Source organism: Lipotes vexillifer, unplaced genomic scaffold (assembly GCF_000442215.2).
Source record: "Lipotes vexillifer unplaced genomic scaffold, Lipotes_vexillifer_v1.1 scaffold39, whole genome shotgun sequence".
Taxonomy (NCBI): Eukaryota; Metazoa; Chordata; class Mammalia; order Artiodactyla; family Lipotidae; genus Lipotes; species Lipotes vexillifer.
In genome coordinates, this window is record NW_006787038.1 from 2,508,059 (window position 1) to 2,530,345 (window position 22,287).

The 22,287-nt window shown below is 41.5% G+C and overlaps 1 protein-coding gene across 1 annotated transcript in view; it reads left to right on the top strand.

The window, feature by feature from the left end:
• The window catches only part of TTLL5 (tubulin tyrosine ligase like 5), a 318,465-nt gene that overhangs the window by 32,935 nt on the left and 263,243 nt on the right, over positions 1-22,287 (top strand). Inside the window, exons 6-9 of the mRNA XM_007459755.1 lie at positions 110-240; positions 7,737-7,819; positions 15,112-15,181; positions 15,623-15,707. Coding sequence (XP_007459817.1) covers positions 110-240; positions 7,737-7,819; positions 15,112-15,181; positions 15,623-15,707 — 369 coding nt within the window. The remainder of the gene's footprint in view (positions 1-109; positions 241-7,736; positions 7,820-15,111; positions 15,182-15,622; positions 15,708-22,287) is intronic.

Genomic DNA, 22,287 nt, shown 5'->3' on the forward strand with positions numbered 1-22,287 from the left:
TACTGTCCTCAGTAACTGCTCATGAACCGTGAACTCTTTAGTATGTGATGACACAAGATAACCTCTGAGTCATAGCGTACTGAAATGGAAATGCTTTTATGAAATTTAGGTCGTATGAACTAACCCGGAAGGACCGACTGTACAAAAACATCATTCGAATGCAGCATACGCACGGATTCAAGGCTTTTCACATCCTCCCTCAGACCTTCCTGCTGCCAGCTGAGTATGCGGAATTCTGTAGTAAGTGCTTGACTCCTGATGCTCCATTCTCACCCCTGTCCCCTGTCCCCCATCCCCAGCAGCTGAACTTGGGGCAGATTTACTCCAAGGGCTGCCTCAAGTCAGGAACCAATCAGGGCTTTTCAGATCCTTAAAAAATTGTTTCTTTAGTAAAACAGTTGCAGAGATAACTTTAAAACTGTTTTATTCTGAGCGTGTATGTGTGTATTTATTCTTAGTAAGGACGTTTATGTAAGGACACATTGGTATTGTATAAGTGTGCTCCTGTTTATTGCAAAAAGTCTCTTTTTCATTGACAAGAGTTAGTGCCCATGTAAGGATGGATATACTTCTGCATATGAACTACATATGCATCCTTTTTGGTATCTCTCTTCCTCTTGTCATTTAAGAAATATCCCTGTCCCCTTGATTTTTGGACTTGTGTGACTTATGTTCTTTGGGGTACACGTATCACGCATCTTTTGGTGTTAGGGTTTAGAGGTACCAGTTAGTCACACTCTCTCTCCTTGGAGTACAGACTAATTGAAAAATATTCATGGGAGCAAAATAGGCACGTGAACGTCTGCTGTATTGGTGGTAAAGCTAGCTGGGAATGCATGGCCTGCATCCAAGTCTCATTGCTTCTTTTGTCTTGAAGTGAACTTGCCTCCCCAGGTCCAAGCAGAGGAGATGGGCTGTTTTGGACTCTCCCCCCATGGCGGGCAATGCCTGCCTCAGTAGGCTTAGAGCACAGAAGAGGCACGAATACAGAGAAGGTTTGAGGCAGGTCTTTTGTGAGAGTCTAAATAGGAAAAATAATAATAGCTAACACTTAATGAACATTTCCCTTCTGTTAGGCCCTCTTCTAAGTGGTGCCTCTATTCTGAGGTAGGTACTGTTATTGTTCCCAGCTTTATAGGTGAGGAGACTAATGTACAGAGAGGTTAAGTATCTTTCTGTAAGTTATGTGGCTGCAAATGGTGGGATTAGGATCCAGACCCTGCAGTTTGGCTTCAGAAGCCAGGCTCCTCACCACTGTGCTTTGTGGCCAAGACAGTGGGCGTATGCACACAATGACCATTTCCCAGGACCACCCATGGGAGAAGTCACTTCTGTGAGGAGGATCAGTTATGACACACAGAGAGGACAGCAAGACAGTTTTCTTCTCAGTAAGTCCAAGAAAAAGACTTTTCCTGTCTTATAGGTAGAGGAAGCATGGAGAGAGGAAGAGAAATTTTTCTCTAGACTTCCTGACATTTGATTCTTTTAACCCGTTGGACCTAGTGGTCTGATCTGGTCACGCAGTGCGGTGTTCATCCTCTGGGACTTGCATCAGGAATGGTCACAGGGTCTCTTGCTCCCACCTTGGGGAGGCCATTCTTCTGAGAGCACTTGTTTACCCCGCTGGGACCAGTGGTTGGCAGTTCAGTGTTTGCCCACAGAAGGCTCTGAAATGGGTCAGAGTAGAGTATTCACTAGATGAATTAAGTTAACTTCAAAGCTACAGTGCACTCAAAGCTGAACATTTATAGTTAGGAATTTTTGTTATGGGATTTTTAGCCATGTTATTGAAACCTCCTGTGACTTAGCTTCCTCCTCTGTAAAATGGGACTGTTACTAGTACTGACATTGTGGTGTTGTTGGGATGTTTAAATAGGTTAACACATGGAAAGCACTTGGAGTGGTGCCTGATGGGTACTTAATAAATGTGCAATAATATTTCCTATTTCAAGTTATGTAGAGATGTATTGTTATATAATAAAAGTAAAAAATTGTGTAATAAGCCAACATGATAGCATAAAAATGCTTCAACTAACATGTTAGCAACGTAAAAGCATTCCTGATGTGAACTCCCTGCTGTTGAATTCCTATTGAGAAATCAGAGTCCAGAATAATTTCCTAGTAAGCACTAAAGGGATATTAAGTTGAAAATTCCCTTTCTCGTTTCTGCTATCTCTTATTCTGTGGTTCTTCCCCACCCTTTGGAGGCAGTTTGAGGGCTGGATGCTCATTCAGAAGATTGGATAGAGTTAGAGTTCCTCCATGCGTTCAAGCCTGACCTGTGTTTCAGTAGAATTGTTTCTTCAGCATATTTTTTTTTAAATAAATTTATTTATTTTATTTTATTTATTTTTGTCTGCTTTGGGTCTTTGTTGCTGCGTGCAGGCTTTCTCTAGTTGCAGTAAGCAGGGGCTACTCTTCGTTGCGGTGCGTGGGCTTCTCTTGTTGCGGAGCAGGGGCTCTAGGCCTATGGGCTCAGTAGTTGTGGCATATGGGCTCAGTAGTTGTGGCGCATGGGCTTAGTTGCTCCGCAGCATGTGGGATCTTCCCAGACCAGGGATCGAACCCCTGTCCCCTGCATTGGCAGGTGGATTCTTAACAACTGCGCCACCAGGGAAGCCCCGTTTCTTCAGCATATTATTCAAACTCTTACAGTTTCTACATTCTAACAAAAATGAATTCAGAAGGTCAGTAGCACACATAGAATGAATATAGCTGCAACCCAAAGCCACCACATTGAGCCCCAGGGCAGTTATTACAGGCAAATGATGTTCTTCAATCTCAAAACAAATCCCGCATTGCTGTTGCCTCCCAAAGACCACAGCGGGGACTTATTGTGTGGTTAGAAGAGGGACCAGGGAAGATGTGATGGTAAAGAGGAAGCTTCTTGGTTTCAGTCCTGCCAGGATGCCAGGCATTCTTTGCCAGTAGTCCAGAGTCTGTGACCTCTACACTTAAATCCACTGGGGAGAAATCCAGCATTAGTAGGTCAGTTGTGTTGCTAAGTTTACATATTAGGGGAGAAACTTGCCTCTTCCTACCACTTCCTCTTTCAAAGAGACATTCCTCTTCCTCATAAAGTCTGTTTTAAGTTCTCTTCATTTCCTCTGCTGTCTACCTAGCATATTATAACTCAGAAATTCCCTTTTCTCCATGACACTTGTGTTCCTGACCTTCCAGTGCTTGCTTGAGCACAGGCAATAGGACATTTTTGAGAAGGCAAGTGACATGAACAGGTTGGCCTTTAGGAAAATAACTGCATGAAATGAATTGGAGGGAGCAGGGGGAAGAAACACAGTGGTCGCTTTGGAAGTCATAATCCAGGTAAAAAGTGTAGATAGACTGAGCTAGGTAGCTGGAATGGAATGGAGGCAGTGGAATGAATGGTAGAATAAACACAGTTTACTAAGTGGCTGTGAGTAGTGAGGCAGAGGTCAAAGGTGTGAGTCTGAGAAGCTGGGAGGAGCATTAAGTCTTTAACCAGGTAGTGTAACGAGGAATGTAGAGCAGGGGTCCCCAACCCCCGGGGTTCCTGTTAGGAACCAGGCCGCACAGCAGGAGGTGAGCAGCGGGCGAGCAAGTGAAGCTTTACCTGCCGCTCCCCATCGTCCCCACCGCTCGCATTACGGCCTGAACCACCACCCCTGCCCCCCACTCCCCAACCCCTCGGCCGTGGAACCACGAAACCAGTCCCTGGTGCCAAGAAGGTTGGGGACCGCTGACGTAGGGGAAAAGTGTTGAAGGGCAAGAGGAGTGTCACATTTTGGACGTGGTGTGGATTTGAGGTGCCTACAGGCCTCCATGTGGTGATGTTTTGCAGGCAGTTGTAAAGGCAGTTTTGAGTTCTGGCCAGAGTTATAGGCTCTGGAAGTTGCAGATATGGAGGTGGATGTTACTACCAAGGAAGGGAAAAAGGAAAAGAAGAAGAACTACAGAGAAATCAGAGGGGAGAGAGACCTTGAAGATATGAGCAAGGGAATGAGGTCCCAGAGGAGGCGGGAGAGGGTTTAGTCAAGAGCCCAAGTAGAAGGGTGAACTTCAGGAAGGAGGGCGTGTCTCTCCCCTAAAAGGAGAGAAAGAAGAAGGCTAAATGGTCATCCAGGTAACATTTTAGATGGAGAGGAAAGCAGGTGAGTGGGTTTATGTTACAGATTCCCAGCCTTCTTGGTGAGAGGGTGATGAGGGCACATACCAGGAATGAGGGGCCTAGGGATGGGTTTGGGTGTTTGAGAGGAGCAGAAAGGCATGTGACTAGCCTGCGAAAGAGCCTTTGAAAGGGAACTGATAAGGAACAGACCTGAGGATTGCCTGAAGACTCTAGAGAGACCAGCCAAGGCGGATCTCATGAATTTGTATAGCTTTTTGTTCTAATAAGAGAAAACCTGAAATCCATCTCTGTAGAGACCTAGCCCAGAGACCAGACACTGCCTCAAGAGATGTGAAAGCCTGGATACTGCCAAACTGTTCCCAGTAATCAAAATGTGGGGCTTGGAATATACAGACCAGATCTTGCTAGATTCCTGGTGCCACTGTTGCTAGTGTAACAGTATATAGTACAGTCGGAGGTCTGTGACCCCGAAGAACCTAACTAAGAATCTTGCCAACTGCAGCCACTCCCCAGCCGTGGACAGCTTTCTAAGCAGGGAGAAGGAAACAAGGAAGGCAGGGTGGCGCCAATATCAGAAAAGCAGAACTTTCCCCCCCACGCCCTGGCAGGTTTCTGTTTACTTCTCACTGCCCAGAATTGCATCCTCTGGTCATCTTTAGTTGCAATAGAGATAGAAATAATTCTAAGGAATGAGCAAAACTTTAATGTCAGCCAGTTAATTTCAGATGACTGGATTTCAAAGTAATCAATAAATTTATAGAATCATAATAGTAGGATTATGAGAGATCTCATAATTCAAATGACTAAACCTCTCATTTTAAAGATGAGACTGGATAATTTAAGCAAATTGCCCAGAATTAGAAAAGTCAGAATTAGAACTCAGATCTTCCTCCTCCTGGTTCAGTGCTCTTTCCATTAGATTGAGCATGCTGCCACCATAGGACCTGGAAGGTACCAGAAAGAGTTGCAGGCCCTGTCGAGTATATCTTCATCCTGACAGGCTGCCAAGCTCTTTGCCTTGCTTTGCTTCTGACCCACATTTTTGGAACCTGTGAAAGAAATCAGTCCTTGTTCTGAAATACAACAAATCAAGGAGAAAGGCCTAGCATGAAGACACTTTTTTTGATATTTAGAATTTCAAGAACATGATAAAAGTGAAGCACCAGAAGCAGCAGAAACTTCTGATAAGCCTAGTCCACAAAGTAAGATTTATTAAACGCGTTAGATGGCAGAAGTTGCATTTAGCTAGATTTTCCCTTTTCTGAAAATGAGCATTTTCTGCGTCCGCTTGTCACCACAGGGGGTACTGTCTTCAGACAGGTCTGGTCATTTTCTTCGGCATTGCTGTATGTAGCTCCCTCACTTCCTCTTTGTGAGCTCAGTGTGTCTAATTACTTGCTTAGGGCCTGCCTTTCTGCTGTCTTTTCACTTCTGCATGCCCCATACTAGCAAACTGCGTAACACGGGTTGGGTACTTAGAAGTATTGAATGAATGAATGAAGTTTAAAAATTTTTGTAAATTTTTTGTTTTATTTTACTATTAATTGTTCCTTTTGTTCTCAAACTATTGTATCCTCAGAATTTGGGGAAAATGGCAAAATGGGAAAAATATATAAAGTGTATATATATACATCTATTCAGTGACTTCAGTTTATAGAGATTTAATTTGTCTTATATAAATATGCCATCTATTGCAGGAAATTAAAATTATGTAAATTATGTAGGTAATATAGTCACGGTACCCCCAAAAAATACAAAACAATAATCGGTGAAAAGCTTTTTTTCTCCTCTTTTCCTCAGTCATCCAGTTCTCCCCAGAGGTGATCAATGTTATTAGTATTTTTACATATCCTTCTAGAGGTATTCTCTGCACTTACTGGCACATGGCTTGAGTGTGTATGTGAACAGACGGGAGCATACAATACCCAGTGCCCTGCACTTTACTTCTTAACACTCAACAGTCTCTTTGAGCTCATTCCCTCTCTGTTCCTTAATAACATTCTTATTTTGTGTGTCTGCTTAATATTTCATTATGTAGAGCAGGTGTCTGCAAACTACAGCCCTTGTGTCACATCTGGTCCTATGCCTTTTTATATGTATCCCATGAGCTAAAAATGATTTTTACATTTTTAAATGTTTGAAAAAATCAAAAGAAGAATAGGGCTTCCCTGGTGGCGCAGTGGTTGAGAGTCCGCCTGCCGATGCAGGGGACACGGGTTCGTGCCCAGGTCTGGGAGGATCCCACATGCCGCGGAGTGGCTGGGCCCGTGAGCCATGGCCGCTGAGCCTGCGCGTCCGGAGCCTGTGCTCCGCAACGGGAGAGGCCACAGCAGTGAGAGGCCCACGTACCGCAAAAAAAAAAAAAAAGAAGAAGAAGAAAATTTCGTGGCATGTGGAAATCATAGGTAATTCAGTGTCCATAAATAAAGGTTTTTTGGGGCCCAGCCATGCTCCTTTGTTTACGTATTGTTTATGGTAGCTTTTGAGCTACAATGACAGAGTTGAATAGTTGCATGGCCTGCAAAGCCTAAGCTATTTATTATCTGGCTTTTTACCAAAAAATTGTTTGCTGGCCCTCTTATAGATACAATATAGTGTATTTAATTAGTTGATGGACGTCTTTTGCTATTAAAATGCAGCACTGAATAATCTTTCACAAAGAATGTTCCAATGTGTGTGAGCAGGACTAGAGAATACATTCCCAGAAGTGGAATCGCTCACGGAGTTTTACATTCTGTGTGGCACATGACATTTTTTCTAATTCTGTGAGGTCACATCAAGGGAAAAAGCAGGGGAGGGTGGCGGAGAGAGGACAAGGAGGTCTTCTTTCTCTCCTGGTGAAATGGTTTGTGGCACCGACAAAGTCAAGTTCCTGTTGGAAGGCCTTGAAAAGACAGTTTGGCTCCTATCAGAGGGCGAGTCCTTTGTCTCTGCTTCTCTCTCGGGTCCACAGACCTTCCCTAAGTGGAGGCCGGAGCCATCTGCAGGCCTCTGGGACTCCTCATATTGGTTGTGTGTTTTCTTTTCCTATGATCCAAAGGTATTTGAAGTGTAAACCTGAACCTGGGAAAGGAACAAAAGTAAAGGGCACCTTTTAACCACTTGTCAATTATTGTCCTACCTTGCCACTCACATTGTTTTATTTAAGGCGATTTTTTCTTATAAGTTCAGAGAAACTGCTTGAGGAAAGTAACCATATTAGGGGATCTGGACTTTGACTCAACACTGTCACCGTCTGCAGTGTGAGCCTCTGGAGGTCCTTTAGTTAAAGGAGGTGAGGATATCAAAGATTCGTGAAGGTTGTTTGTGACAGTAATAGACTAACATCCAGATATTTGCCTTATTTTGTCTTCATCCTCTCATTCAAGAGGGGAAATGGTGGAAGAAATATAATATGTAATATTGCCGTCTCTTCCTCTCTTTCCTTTCTCTCTCTTTCTCTGTTTTCATTTTTAAGGCTAGTCCAAAAATACAGGTTATTTTAGTTGCTGTCCTCCACTTAGAAATTTGGAAAATTCTTTGGGTACCTGAGTAGATAACTAGTGTTAAAATTTAAGATAATAAACTCATGTCCCTTCTTTCTCTTTGTTTCTTTCTCCCCTATTTTGTCTCCCAATATTTTGAGCAGATTCATATTCAAAGGACCGGGGACCTTGGATAGTAAAACCAGTGGCCTCTTCCAGGGGGCGGGGTGTCTACCTGATCAACAATGTAAGTATGCAGCGGGTGGCATACTTAGCCCCGTGTTTGTTCTTCCCTGCTTCACCCTTTGTCTTAGCTACTAAGTCTGCATTCAGAAGTGTGATTTGAGGAGGGGTATGAGTCTACTGTTCACCTTACTGGCAGTAACCTCCTCCCATGCCAACAGTTACTCTATGGCTAATAAGTCACTGGATTGAATTTGGGGGGAGGGCAGCCTTTGGTGTCAGCAGAAAAGAGGTACTTTTCCTGCTTTCAGCATTCTGCCTTGCTAATTCCTTGGCGCTAAGCATTAATTGGTAGCACATACATTTAGTTCCTATTGTGAGGAGAACTGTGGGTTCCTGCCCTCAAGGTCATCAGGCAAATTAACCTTAATCTGGCATATGGCATCCTTGCTGCTCCTGTTCCCCTCCGTCCCCCCTCTTCTTCTTCCTCCTCATCCTCTTCTTTTTTCAGAAGTCATTAATATCTTTTTTTTCTAAGAATTAGGATTAGAAGGGAGAATGAGGCCTCCATAAGTTTCATTGAATTCCCTTTTTTTTTTTTTTTTTTTAGATGTTGGGGGTAGGAGTTTATTAATGTATTTATTTATTTTTGCTGTGTTGCATCTTCGTTTCTTTGCGAGGGCTTTCTCTAGTTGTGGCGAGTGGGGCCCACTCTTCATCGCGGTGCACGGGCCTCTCACTATCGTGGCCTCTCTTCTTGTGGAGCACAGGCTCCAGACGCGCAGGCTCAGTAGTTGTGGCTCACAGGCCCAGTTGCTCCGCGGCATGTGGGATCCTCCCAGGCCAGGGCTCGAACCCTGCCTTAGCAGGCAGATTCCCAACCACTGCGCCACCAGGGAAGCCCCAAAAGTCATTAATATCTTGATTCTTTGCAAAATCCTCATTAAAAGTTGTTTTTCAGTTGAATACATATACAGAGTAAATGAAATAAAATCCCAACCCCAGTCTCACTGGCTAGACTAACAACAATAGTAACCTAATACAGTTAATTTATGTTTCTTCTTTTCTCAACTTTACATTTTGTTTCTAATTCTCAGTTTGATATTCACTGCACTCGTATCACCTCCTACCCTTCCTTCCACAGTACATCTCTAGGTTTGATTACTTTTTATTATTTTTATATTTTAAAGGTTTATGATATTTACATTCTCTTCAGTAACTATGATTCAGTTTTTCTGCTTTATCTATAAGTTGAGTAAAAAATTTAAACTCAGTAGAAACTTTACAGATGGGAATTCTGAAATTTAACCAATATTTCAGTCTGGGTCTTTGTTCATTCTTCCTCCTGGACATTCGGTCAGCCCTTTCAATCTAGAAGCTAATGTTTTTCTTTAGTTCAGGAAAAATCATTCATTTTTTGTCTATGCTTCTGCTTCTGGAACTTATTTTTGAGGCATTCTGGGTGTTTTCTTCATGTCAACTTTTCTCTCATTTTAAATTCTCTGTCTTTTCCCATCTTTATCTTCTGGATCACCAGTTGGAGCTCTGTCCATTTTATCATTCATTCCATCTACTGTGTTTCTATATTGGCTATCATAAGGTACAAAAACTCTTACTTTCTCATTTGCCTTTTTTGTGTGTGTGTGATAACAGCCTGTTGTTGCTTAATAGATGCAGTTTGCTGGTGGGTCTTTCTGAGGGTATGAATTGAAAGTTTTTTAAAGTTCTCTTTTGTTTCACAAATTTTCATGGGATTGTGTTTTTTTTTCCTGCTTTTGGGTTTTCTCAATTTCAGTGACCTTAGATGTTGAGTCACACTGATGAACAAGACTAGACTGATTGAAATTTTGACAGCTGGCCTGGGTTTCCCCTACTGTTGTGTAGGACTGATTCCCTAATAACATCTCACTGGATAGGAGGCTGACTGTGCTTTGTGTGAGGGCAAAGTGTGTTGAACGTCAGGCCGCACCTTAGGTGGATGTGGGTGAGGAAGCGTGCTTCTTCCTTCCCCCTTTGCCAAAATAGGGCCCTGCCTGATTGTGGCTGTAAAGGAAGAGTTTGGTGATTTCCTTGTGGGGCGGTGCTACCTTTCCTCTCTCTTCACTTTTGTGTCTGCTGTAGGGATGCAGTGGCCTCAAGTTCCACTCCTCTGTGGGATCCCTGTGCCCACCCGCAGAAGATGTCCTCCCGAGACAGTTGTTAGGTTTCATCCTGAGGGCAAAGCTTTGGTTGTTGGAGAAGGCCTGTTGGCCGCACTGTTTTTTTGTTTTTTTTGTTTTGTTTTGCGGTACGCGGGCCTCTCACTGTTGTGGGCTCTCCCATTGCGGAGCACAGGCTCCGGACACGCAGGCCCAGGCCCAGCCACTCCGCGGCACGTGGGATCTTCCCGGACCGAGGCACGAACCCGTGTCCCCTGCATCGGCAGGCGGACTCGCAACCACTGTGCCACCAGGGAAGCCCGGCCGCACTGTTTTAAATGCTGTTTGTTAATTAATTATCTGATTCTTGTCTGTTGGCTCACTCTTGCTCTTTGTGTTAGTTCACTGCCAGCTTGGAACTTCTCAGAAGTCTCCTTGGGAAGATCACTCTCACCTCTGATATTTGGGGCTGGGGCTTCTTCTGCTCTGTTTCCTCAACCTGTTCCCATCTTCTTTCTGTCTTTCAGGATTTCCTTAAACCTTTGGTCTTTTGTTGGCTCCTTTAACTGTTTTCTAGCCTTGTTATCATTTCAGACGTTTAAAAATGTCTACTCTGGGGCTTCCCTGGTGGCGCAGTGGTTGGGAGTCTGCCTGCCCCGGTCCGGGAGGATCCCACATGCCGCGGAGCGGCTGGGCCCGTGGGCCATGGCCGCTGGGCCTGTGCGTCCGGAGCCTGTGCTCTGCAGTGGGAGAGGCCACGGCAGTGAGAGGCTCTGTCCTTAGGTAGGACTCTGGAAGGGAAGAGGGGGAGGCGGATATGTCATGTGTGTGGTCGGTACACCATTCCAAATTCCCCAGTTCTCTTTCTTTTCACATGGTCTGAGCTATTTCCTATATGTGCAGAAACTAACTTTCTAAGGGGTCTTTCATATGGGAAAATCCTTAAATTCAGTCTGGACTAAAAACTGTACAGTAAACACTGATGGCCAGACCTTTCATGCTGAAGAAATATAGGATCTGGTTCTGAGGCAGTAGCTATACAGCCCCAAGCCCAGGCTCCAAGTTCTGCTACCTGACCCTGGGTCACTCTGGAGGCCTTTTGCCCTGGGTCTCTTGTGACAGAAGGCACTGCTCATAAGCCTTGGATCTCTCTTTTCTTGTCTCTCTTCTGACCTTGGTGTGAAGGCTCCTGTCCAACAGCTTTTCCTTCAGCTTCGTGCCAGGAGCTCCAGTGTTGTTTGAATCTCATAGACGGCACTAGTTTGGGTTTGGGTTTTAGCTGCCAAATGGAATTGCTATTGAAAGTCAACTATGGTACAAGTTTGCTTTTTATTTTCTTAGACATGAGTCAAAAAGAATAGGATCTATTCCCAGCTCATCTGGGACTTTTTTCTCTTGGAATGCTCTTTTGCCCTGGTGATTTGTTATTTTAAAACCAACATCATAAAGAATAGAAAAGTTAAACTTTCTTTGGTGGGGCTGAGAACCCCATGCCCTGACTCTTCCCTGGATGCCGCGCGCGTCTCATAAAGGGGGTGACAAGTCTTTAGAGAATGTATTTGGCAGGCTCTCCTTCTCCCTCCCACATCTCCCTGGGCTGACTCCCTAGAGACCCCCTGCAGAGATCAAAGTACTTGGCAGGACCCTTTGCCTGCCACCTCCCGCTCAGTGAAGCTTTGGAATGAGTCTGATTCTTTGAGGTCTTTGGTGGAAGTGCCAGACAGAAGCCTGGGAAGATGCCAGCAAGCACCAGGGGAGCTGGCAACATGTGGACATAATGGCAAAATATTCCCATTTTTCTCCAAATCTGGAATTTTATCACCTTTTACCCAGACCTACAAACCATGCAGTTAATACTCTTCTCTCCCTCCTTACACACAAGGCCTAACCATCTCCTCTTTTCCATACCTGGATCCTTTCCCATGGAATATGTGACCCATTAGCCAACTGGATGAAGTAACTCTTTCCAAGGCTGCTGCCTGCTTTCCTTTTAGATTCAAGGGGGAGGGAGAGGGAGTGCTCCAGTGAGGGACGGGGGAGGGAGGGCAGAGTTAGGTGTGAGGGCCAAATAAAAACATCTTTCCCTGTCTTCCCACTGGAGTGAGGAATGAGAGGGCCTCTTATTAAAAATTCCCCCTAATAGTCATAACCTTTTGGAAAATATCTGCAAATATCAACTTTTACCATTATGAGAATAGGATAAAGGATAGAAGAAGCATTACTTTTATGTAATACTGTAGAGAGAGGAGTGTGAGCTCCTACAGATGGAAGCATCTTGGCTGATTGGCGAACGTGGTCTCTTAATGATGTGCTTTTTAGCTCTGAAAATACAGCATAAAGGAACAGAGTTGTGTTTGCTCCAGATCCTGCAGTAACTGTGACTAAATGCCATATTTTCCAAATTTAGTATATTCAAATCAAGGAGGGAAAAGATCTGGTGTTTTCTGATTAAGGTATGAATTTGATTTATGGAAGTCAAATTTAATCATCCTTGTCTCACACATTATTCACGGTAAATAAAATACTAGTGTTTTCTCTGAGATTTGGAAGTATCAGGAGAGTATTTTGGTCGCTCTGTTCACTCCTATATTTGTGAATATAATTCCGTACAGCTCTCTTGTTTCTATTTGTTTATGTTTTCTTAGGTGCTCTCCATTTTTTCTCATTGTTCAACAAATATTTAGGGAGTCCCTGTTGTGTGCCAGGTGCTGCCACTCCTTAAAGGCTTTTCAGGAATAGGGATCATCTCCTAATGCTTATGTATCTTCATTATAAATCAGTGCACTGCTCTGAGCAGAATGGTGTGTGGCACGTCGTGAGGAATGCTGTTGAGTTGTGGAACTCAGTAAATGGAACCACATAGATACTATTGAGTTTGCAATAATAATACTAACTGATATTTCTTGAGCATCTACTATGTGCCTACCACTGTACCTTCCAAATATAATCTCACTTAGATTTTATGAGAACCCTAAGAGGTAGTTACTATTCCTTCCATAGTAAGTGAAGATTTTAACTCGTCTTGCTGATTCCAGAGCGTGCCCTCTTAACCACTGTACCAGTCTACCTTACAATAACTTAACAGATACCATGAGCTTTAATCTTAAAGTTGAATTAGAAAAATGGATGGGTTTCCAACTTTCCCAACAATTCAGATTCTTGCTTTAGCGTACTTGGGAGGGCAATTTCAGCTTAGAATTGACATCATTTAAAATGAGTTAATTGGGGATGGATGAAAAGGAGACAGGCTTGAAGATGTCAAAAATTTCGTTAGTTGCTTATCAGTATATTACACTATACAAAAAAACTGTACTCAAACAATTATTTTCTTCAGCGAGCTTACAATTTAATTACTAGTGCAGATAGAAATGAGAGGTATAGACCATTGAACAAATACTAAAGTTGCCGAAATAATGTAAGAGATTATGTTCTGCATAATTCAAAGGACAAATGTATATGATGAGGAAGAGAAAAGAGGAAATGGGCATGGATGTTAGATGTGTCATAGAGTGAAGACCATTACCATTGTAGTCTCTGGTTCCAAGTAGAGTTGGGTGGTTACATATCTGTTGTAGCCTGTAGGTGTTACTTAGTAGAAAAAGAGCTGCAATTGTTTAATTTTAGGTTTGGAACACAGCCTGCAGCTTGCTTCTTTGTACTGTGATTGCTTCAGTTCTTACATACTAAGCTGACTCAAAATAGAGATAGTACATGTGAGAAACCGATCAGGAAATGGTGTGGGTCACCAAGTCCAGAGTATGAATCAGTAGTGATGTTGTAGTGTCCGTATGATGCATAGAGATGGCTTGTGATGTCGTGTTCTGAGTTTGAGATGGCAACAGTGGGAAATGAGAGAAGAATCTCATTATCTTGACCCTGGAGTTGCTTCTTGTGGTTGTGTATGATGTTATGGGTCACACAATTATCCTTATTTTATGACTTTAGTACTTGGGATAGCAAATGCATTATTATAAAGGCAAACTTTTAAATTTGGACAGTTATTTTAGGTCAGAACTTGTGAGAAAAGGTGCAAATAGTGCTTAAGAATTAAGCTTCTGAGGCAGACTGCCTGGGTTCAAATGGTGCTCTGTCACTTATTAGCTGTGTGACTTTGAGCAGGTTCCTAACCCTCTCTGACTCTTCCCTCATCTGTAATATTTGGATGATGTTATACCTACCATGGGTTGGATGAAGATTAAATGAAATAATGCTTGTGAAGGAGTAGAACAGTGTTGGCCCATAGCAAATCTTCAGTACATTTATTAAAATTTTTTTCCTGCAAATGTTAATAGTGTTTCTGTTGTTGCTACTATAGCTATTATCATCACAATTATCATTATAGCCACTTCCCTTTTGGAGTTCTTTTGTCCTGTATGGATTGTGGTGACTGACAACTGATTTTTCTGTTTTAGTCTCACTTGGAATTGTTCTTCCAGATCTCTTTCCACTCTGCAGCCTCACATCTTGCACTTGTAGGTGTGCTGCTTTGTGTTCTTTTAAATTCTATATATTTGCTGTCCCTCTACTCAAACATCAAACTCTTTGGGAGTAGGGATTGGGCTCTGTGAGGGCAGGGATTGCATTTGTTTTATTCATCACTGTATCCCCAGTGCCTTATACAATACCCATCATACTCATCATTATTTATTGTATAGACAGCTCTTCTTCATTGAAAAAAGTATTTAAAAGATCTAGTTCATTCTTTACCTGCAGTGGCATAGCAAGCACTATTGAGTGAATCAGTGAAATATCCATCCCATTTCACAGGGAAAATGCCAGGATCCATTGTGGAAAGATCTGTAAGTTCTCTGAGCAACTTGATGAAAGCCTTCCTGTAAGAATAATGGCAGTATTCTAAAATATCCAACATGCTTTAAATTTGCGAGAAAGCAAGTTTTAATTTATTTTTTAAGTAGCTTTTATTTTCTTGGCATGTAAATATTTAATATCATGTATATAAATCTTTAAACCTGTTTAGGCTCTATTATGAGAGGTGCTGTGTAAATTTTGTTCTCCCCCATTATAATTGGATTCTCACAGTGTTTATGGAAGTGGTGTGTTATATGACCAATTAATATATGGGCAGCTTAGAGGAAACCTTTTCTTAGAGTTTTAGTTTTCCATATTATCATTTCTAAATGGTTAAGAACTTTGCTTCTTTATTGTAAGTCAGGATTCCTTTGCATTTCTACCTTTCATTTTTCTCTTAACTCAACAGCCAAACCAGATTTCCCTGGAAGAGAACATCTTGGTCTCCCGTTACATTAACAACCCCCTGCTCATAGATGGTGAGTTGTGATTAGGTCTTTGACTGGATTGGGTTAGATCGTACTAAATTTTTTTTTTTAACGTTTTTATAGTCTTCTCTATTAAGTCTTTATTAAGCTAGTGTGAAATTCTTGGCAACTGTGGCTCCAGAGATAAAGCTGGTTCCTTACCTACCTCACGGTATTATTTTGAAGTTGATTTTTACATAATAAAAAAGAAAGTGCTTTATATGTTATAACAGAAACAAATATATATGAAAACTGTACAATGCATGTATAAATATATTTACACTGTATGGTATAATTATTATTTATCCTCAAAAGGGAAGGTGTGTGGGCAGTGTATGTTTCATGGGGAGAGGAGGACTGTCTTTCATATTTCTTTGTTACATTGTACCATTCCTTCTGTAACAGAAGACAAATGAGCTTAGCTTTTCCTGTGTACCCCAATTTTTTCCCCAGATTTCAAGTTTGATGTGCGCCTCTATGTGCTTGTGACTTCCTATGATCCTCTTGTCATCTATCTCTATGAAGAAGGACTGGCTAGGTAAGAGACCTTGAGCGGAGGGTGTTTATTCGAGTTGACCCGTTAGAGAGTGTATTAAGATCAGGTTGTTTTTTCTGTTGTATTCAACTCAGGAAAATAAGAGTGTCCCCAGATGGGCTTCAGATTACAGAAATCAGTCTTATCACTTCACAGTCTCTCTTGCATATCCACGCATATGAACAAGCATTTGTATGTAAACACATACCTTTCCCAGCAGGGATCCAGGGTCACGTTGTATTTTCGTGCAATGGCAATTGGTATGAAGATCCTAGGGCCACTGTTGTTCACAAATGGTCTAAAAAGGAAAAAAAGAAATCTCACGTGTGTATACTTGTTATATACCAAGCATTTATTTTAATGCTCACAACAGCCTTGAAGTGGATGCATTTTTGCAGTTGCGGAAACTGAGGCTTTGCGTAAGGGAACTTGAAGTCACTCCCCTGAGGTCTCCAGCAGGTGGATGGTGGAGTGGGAATTTGAACCCCTGGATCTGACTCCAAAGCTGAAGGCTTGAGCTGTTTCATGCCCTCTTGTATTTAGGGTGGGCATTAGCTGCTTTTTTTTTTTCACCTACAAGTCTGTAATATATTTTACAGTGATTTTATATATATATATATGTATAATATATATATATATATATATATATATTTCTGTTTTTCTTGAGGTACTTCTTAAGTTTTAAGGTAGTGTGACTTACAAAATAAAGTTCAACTTATAATAGTTTGAAGTTTCATTTCCCATATCCATAGGATTTTACAGCTGACAGTGTTTTTTTTTAGACCCTTTAAATTGTTTAAAATAAGTATATAACTTTGGTGTGCTTGTGTTCTTTTCTCTCACAAAGCTAACATATATATATGTATGTATTTCCCCCACGAAACTTATATATATATTTTACCAAAGAACTCTGAAGTTCTTTTTATGCATAGTTTTCTTATAGAGCATAGCAGTTTAGGAGGTGGTTTGCATCTGTAAAAAGCATGGCCTATATATGTTGCTGTATTTTAGGAAATGTACATCAAAGATGGGAAATACCGTGGATAAAAGAAGGCTACACATTTAGGTGTAGGTGCTTTAAGACATATCATTGTACTCTGAAAACTGTTCTTTTAGAATCGGATTTCAATTATTTTAATTATTTTTTAGACTAAAATTTTTTGATGCATCGTGTGACTAGAGTCAGAGGGTGAGAACAGTTAACCAGATTCTACCTGGTTGAGCTATGTCTTCCCTTCACCTCTAGGTGGCAGTGACAGCATCTATAAGCGTGGTCACATTCTTAACTAAGATTTGAGTTTGAACCCTGGGAACACTGAAAGCCACGGAAGCTCCCTAGTTCTGGCCTCTGGTTCCTTGAAAATTGAGGAGGGAGAAAACTAAAATATTTCTCAGTGTTTCGGTAAAGGGCTGAACCAGGTATCTGGGCACAAACTACTAATCAGATTTTCATCGGAAAGAAGTTTTCTGTAGTGTTTTTAGACACATGTGCTCTCATATTTTGAAATACAGGGATAAAAGCTGAGTCTCCATATTATCTAGAACAAAAAGAAGGTGAAATAAGGCCTCTTACTTGTGCTCAGGTATATAAGATGCTGAGGATTTTCCATTTGGTAATATGAGATGTCTGAGCTTTTCCCTCCTGAGTATCATGAGCTTCTTCACCCTTCTCCCTCCACTCATCCTCACCCAGCTTGTCTCCTGTACCCTTCTCGGGAACCCATTATGTCCTGCCATGAACTGGACTTTTTTTTTTTTTTTTAACATCTTTATTGGGGTATAATTGCTTTACAATGGTGTGTCAGTTTCTGCTTTATAACAAAGTGAATCAGTTATACATATACATATGTTCCCATATCTCTTCCCTCTTGCGTCTCCCTCCCTCCCACCCTCCCTATCCCACCCCTCCAGGCGGTCACAGAGCACCGAGCTGATCTCCCTGTGCTATGCGGCTGCTTCCGACTAGCTATCTACCTTACATTTGGTAGTGTATATATGGAACTGGGCTTCTTGAATAGGAAAAAGACCTCAAGTTTATGCTTACTGTGTCTCAAGGATATCATAGCAATATGTTTTGCAAATTATTCCAAAGGTATTTCACCCACAGTATTAATAGCCCTTGCTATTGGTAAAATTCGGCATTGTTTTAAAGCCTCAATGGCTCAGATGCAAAATGAGAACAATGCTAATATTTATTATAGAACTTATTACAGATGTGCTAGTGCTTTGGCCATTGGGTGTGTGTTGGAAGTCAGAACCCACTGAATTGAGTAACTCTTCTCTTGCCTCCAGCAGGAACTGAGTATATATATTTATATATTTTAAAAATGGATGCTCTTTCTTAGAATAATTTGGAAAACAAATTTGTAAAAATTTGGGTTAAACTGAACCAAAAGAAAAAGAATTTTCAGGGTTTTGGCTATTTTACTTAAAAGTATAGGCGAATATAAAAGCTTTACAGTAGTACATTATGACAGGCTATTAGCCAGTCCTGCAAGGGTGCATTGCTCTGCACAATAACTTCCATGTGCCTAAGTCCCTATGTCTTAACCACTGTGTATCTTGGCACTCATCTCCTGCTTTTTAATCCTCAGAAGCCATTCGACTGTGTCATTACTTTCAACAGTAGTCTACAGCATCTCCAGATCTGCAGCCTCTAGTAATCTTGGGTCACGTTTGTTTTAAATAGACATTACTGAAGGTAATCAGTTTGGGATGAGATCACTAGACCATTTTACTTTGAGGCTCTAAAAGGAAAACCATAATCTTTCCTAAAGAGACAGAACTGGTGGCAGTGTAATTGGTTTCCTTCTTCAGAAAAGAAGGGTCTTATCCCATATCGCTTTTGTTTGGGGCCTCATAATTCATGTTTAATGACTGAAAGATTAAGTTCATTTCATAAGACGGTTCTGTGAAGTAAGAATTTTGTGTAAATTCTTTACCTTCTTAAATTTACTAAAGAAAAATACCCTAAACAGTTTCTTTCTAGATTAATCATTTCAGTTGAACTTGCTTTATTAACATAGGAAGTAGAAAGACTCTCATTATTTTCTTATACGTGGGCACAATATTGAGGCATTTTAAAAAATTGTCTTAGTGGTGTTTGAGTCCAGTGTTTTGCCCCTTCCAACTTTTTGAGTTTCATGTGTATGTTACTGTTTTACACCAGCAGGCGGCACTCAAGTTTCCAGAGAGGGGTGCTTTTCTCTACCAAAATGGTGTAGGGTTTTTTTCCTGACAGAGGTGGAATCCAAAAAGACTTTGTTCTGGATTTTACAGTTTTAGGTGGATCCAGTATGTGGTCTAAATGATTTGACGAGGCCCTTTTTGAGACAAAGCTAATAGCCAAATTTTCACTGAAACAGGAAAAAGTAAAAGTTGATAAAAGTTAAAACAAAATTGAGTTGAGAACCAAATGTGCTATCATATCAGAGACCCAAAGATAGGTAACACTGTCAGCTGCGGGGAAATGAAAGTGCCCGTCCAGGGAACTGGGAGAGCTCCATCCGCACGGTGAGTTGGGAAGATGGGACACTGAGAAGGCCCGGGTCAGGGACCGCTTCTCTTCTCCTCAGCCATATTATTCAGTGGAAATTCAGAAAAGATCCCAACGCATTTGTAATGCCTCTGCCTTCCTCCCCACCCCCAGTTACTTCTTCAGTAGCCTTCCTTGCTAATTAACACTGGCTCCGCAGGGATATTTACCTTTTCTCTGCTGGATTCCTGTGGTTTTGAAAGAATTCAGGTACTTGCCGGTTGCCAAGGAATTCAGATTACCTCACAGGCTGCACACTGTCCAGAATCTGCCATAGCAGCGAGAGGGGGAAGAGACACCAACAAGGGGAAGAAAACCCTCTCCAGTGCTCATTGTCACCCTCCCTGGCAGGCCCTTGCTGTTTGTGAAGTTTGAGTCATTTCTGGCTCTGAAGACCAGGGGATCAGGCTGGTAATCCCCTCCCAGACGGCTCCGCAGGGCGCTGCCTAGTCACTGCAGCACTTTGGCAGTCTCCCGGCCACAGCTGGTTGACAGCAGATCAGAGAGCTCTTGGGCCTCTTGTTCTCTTCCATAAGATTTTTCTGGGTCAGGCCAGGATGAAACCCAGTGGCTCCTGGCAAGGCTGCCTGAGGTGCTGTCTCTTCATCCTCCAGGCCTTTCTGGCGCTGAATGGTTACACCTGCTGAAAGATAAAACATGTGCCACAGCCAGGGTCTCCTGAGAGTTGGCCTCCCTTACTTTGTACATTTGTAGTGAATGTTTGTTAGAACATGTAACTATCAAAGCGGGGTTGGGGGGTTCGGTTTAACTGTCCTACATCTAGACTCTCTATAACTCTGACTATGGTGTCGTACTCATAGAAGAACAAAGTAGTTTTTGAATGGGGGAAGAGAGTTCCAAAGACCCCACTAACTCTGCTTTCCTTCTTGTTTGAGTTCCATGTTGGTAAAGTTCCTGAACGAGCAACTCAGCTGTAGTTTCGGTTAGTGCTTATCAAGTACCTACTATATGTCTAACATTGAAACCCTTCCTTCACATACACATTCAAGAGTTTGAGACAAATTATTATCATTGTATTGATTCTCACTGAGAAATATTAGAAAGCAAAAAGGAAATGTAGTTTTTGATTTAAGAATTTGTCAGAATAAAGGTAATCTATATATATTTTAATGTGGCAAAAAAAGAGAGAAAAGGGCATATAGTTCTCTGTTCATCATAGGTGGTGAAATAGAGCTCAGGGTTTCAGATTTACAAAGAAAGTAGGAACCTCCCCCCATTCCTTTTTTCTTTCTTTTTTTTTTTTTGTTTAAAGGTCAAGGCTATGAAATTCTGTCATGAGAGCTTTTCCTAAATCTTGATTTCATTAAGAGGGAGGTTCAAGACTTAATTCATCATGTAAATTTCAGTATGTGTTAGGAGCAGTGTTTGCAAACTTGGCTGTGGGCTACCTAGTAGAGTATTACCTCTTTTAGGTGTTTCTAATAAAGAAATTGTGTTGAAGCTTTCAGACCTAAATAGGGTGAAATTTGATATGTGAAGATCTAAATCACAAGTCACAAACTGAAATGCTTACAAGGACATTCACTGAAAAGTTTGGCCCAGTGGAGACTGGAGAACCAGAGATCACATGTCCCACCTAAAGGGTATTTACTATTCATTGGCAGCAAGTCATTGATATGTGGTAGTGCTGTGGTCTGAATGCTACCTCCCAAGTTCATATGTGGAAATCCTAACCCCCAAGGTGATGGTATTAGGAGATGGGGACTATGGGAGGTGATTAGGTCATGAGGGTGGAGCCCTCATGAATATGATTAGTGCCCTTTAATATAAGAGGCCCTGGAGGGATTCTTCACCCCTTCCACCCTGTGAGGACACAGCAGGAAGGTGCTGTCTGTCTGCCTGCATCTTGACCTTGGACTTCCAGCCAACAGAAATAAATTTCTGTTATTTGTAAGCTACACAGTTTATGCAGTTTATAGTATTTTGTTATGGCAGCCTGAATGGACCAAGACAGGTGGTATTGCCAGATCTTCTGGTTTTTTAAGGGAGGCTGAAAAATCTAGATTTTTATTGAGAAACTTTTGTTTGTAAACTTTTAATTTTGAAACCATTTCAAAGTTATGGGAAAGCTGTAAAAGTAGTATGAAGAACTGCCTTTTAACTTTCCTCTAGAGACCACAGTCAAATTTGGCCATCTGTCCTGATAATGTTCTTAATAACAGAAAGCTCCAAATCCAGGATCACATGTTATATTTAGTTGTCAAGTCTCTTCCGTCTCCTTTGATCTGGAACATTTACTCTGTCTTTTCTTGACTTTCATGACTTTAGCATTTTTTAAGATTTAGGCCGGTCATTTTGTAGAATGACCCTCAATTTGTGTTTGTCTGATATTTTTTCATAATTAGACTGAGGTTATGTATTTTTGGCCAGAATGTCACAGAAGTTATGCCATGTTTTCATTGCATTAGGTCTGATGGTACATGATAACTATTTAGTGGTGTTTGAGCACTTAAGACAATGTCTGGCAGATTTCTCCACTGTAAATTTACTTTGTTTTCCCCTCTGTAATTAATAACTATCTTATGAAGAGATACTTTGAGACCATGTAAAATCTCATTCTTCATCTCACTTTCACCCAACCATTTTAATATTCGTTGATGTTTCTTGCCTGAATGAATTATTACTATGATGGTTGTGGAATAATGATTTTCTAATTCCATCATTTCCTTTTACTTTTATTATTTGGCATTTTACTCCCAGGAAGAGTTTTCTCTCCATCCTGTTCATTTATTCATTTGTTTATATACACCAATGTGGACTTAAGGATTCTTGTGTTATTTAATGGGTTGTAATCCTTTACTATCATGATTTATTTTGATGCTCAAATTGTCCCAGATTTGGCTAATGGGAGCCCGTTTAAGCTGACTTTTGTGTCCTTCTGACATGTCCCCTCATTCTTTGAGCACAGGATATTTCAGGCTCATCTTCTTTCTCTGTCCCAGCCTGGAATCAACTATTTTCTCCAAGGAGCAGTGGTTGCTTTTAATGGAGGATAGTATTTAGACATACAGATCCAGGTGCTAGATA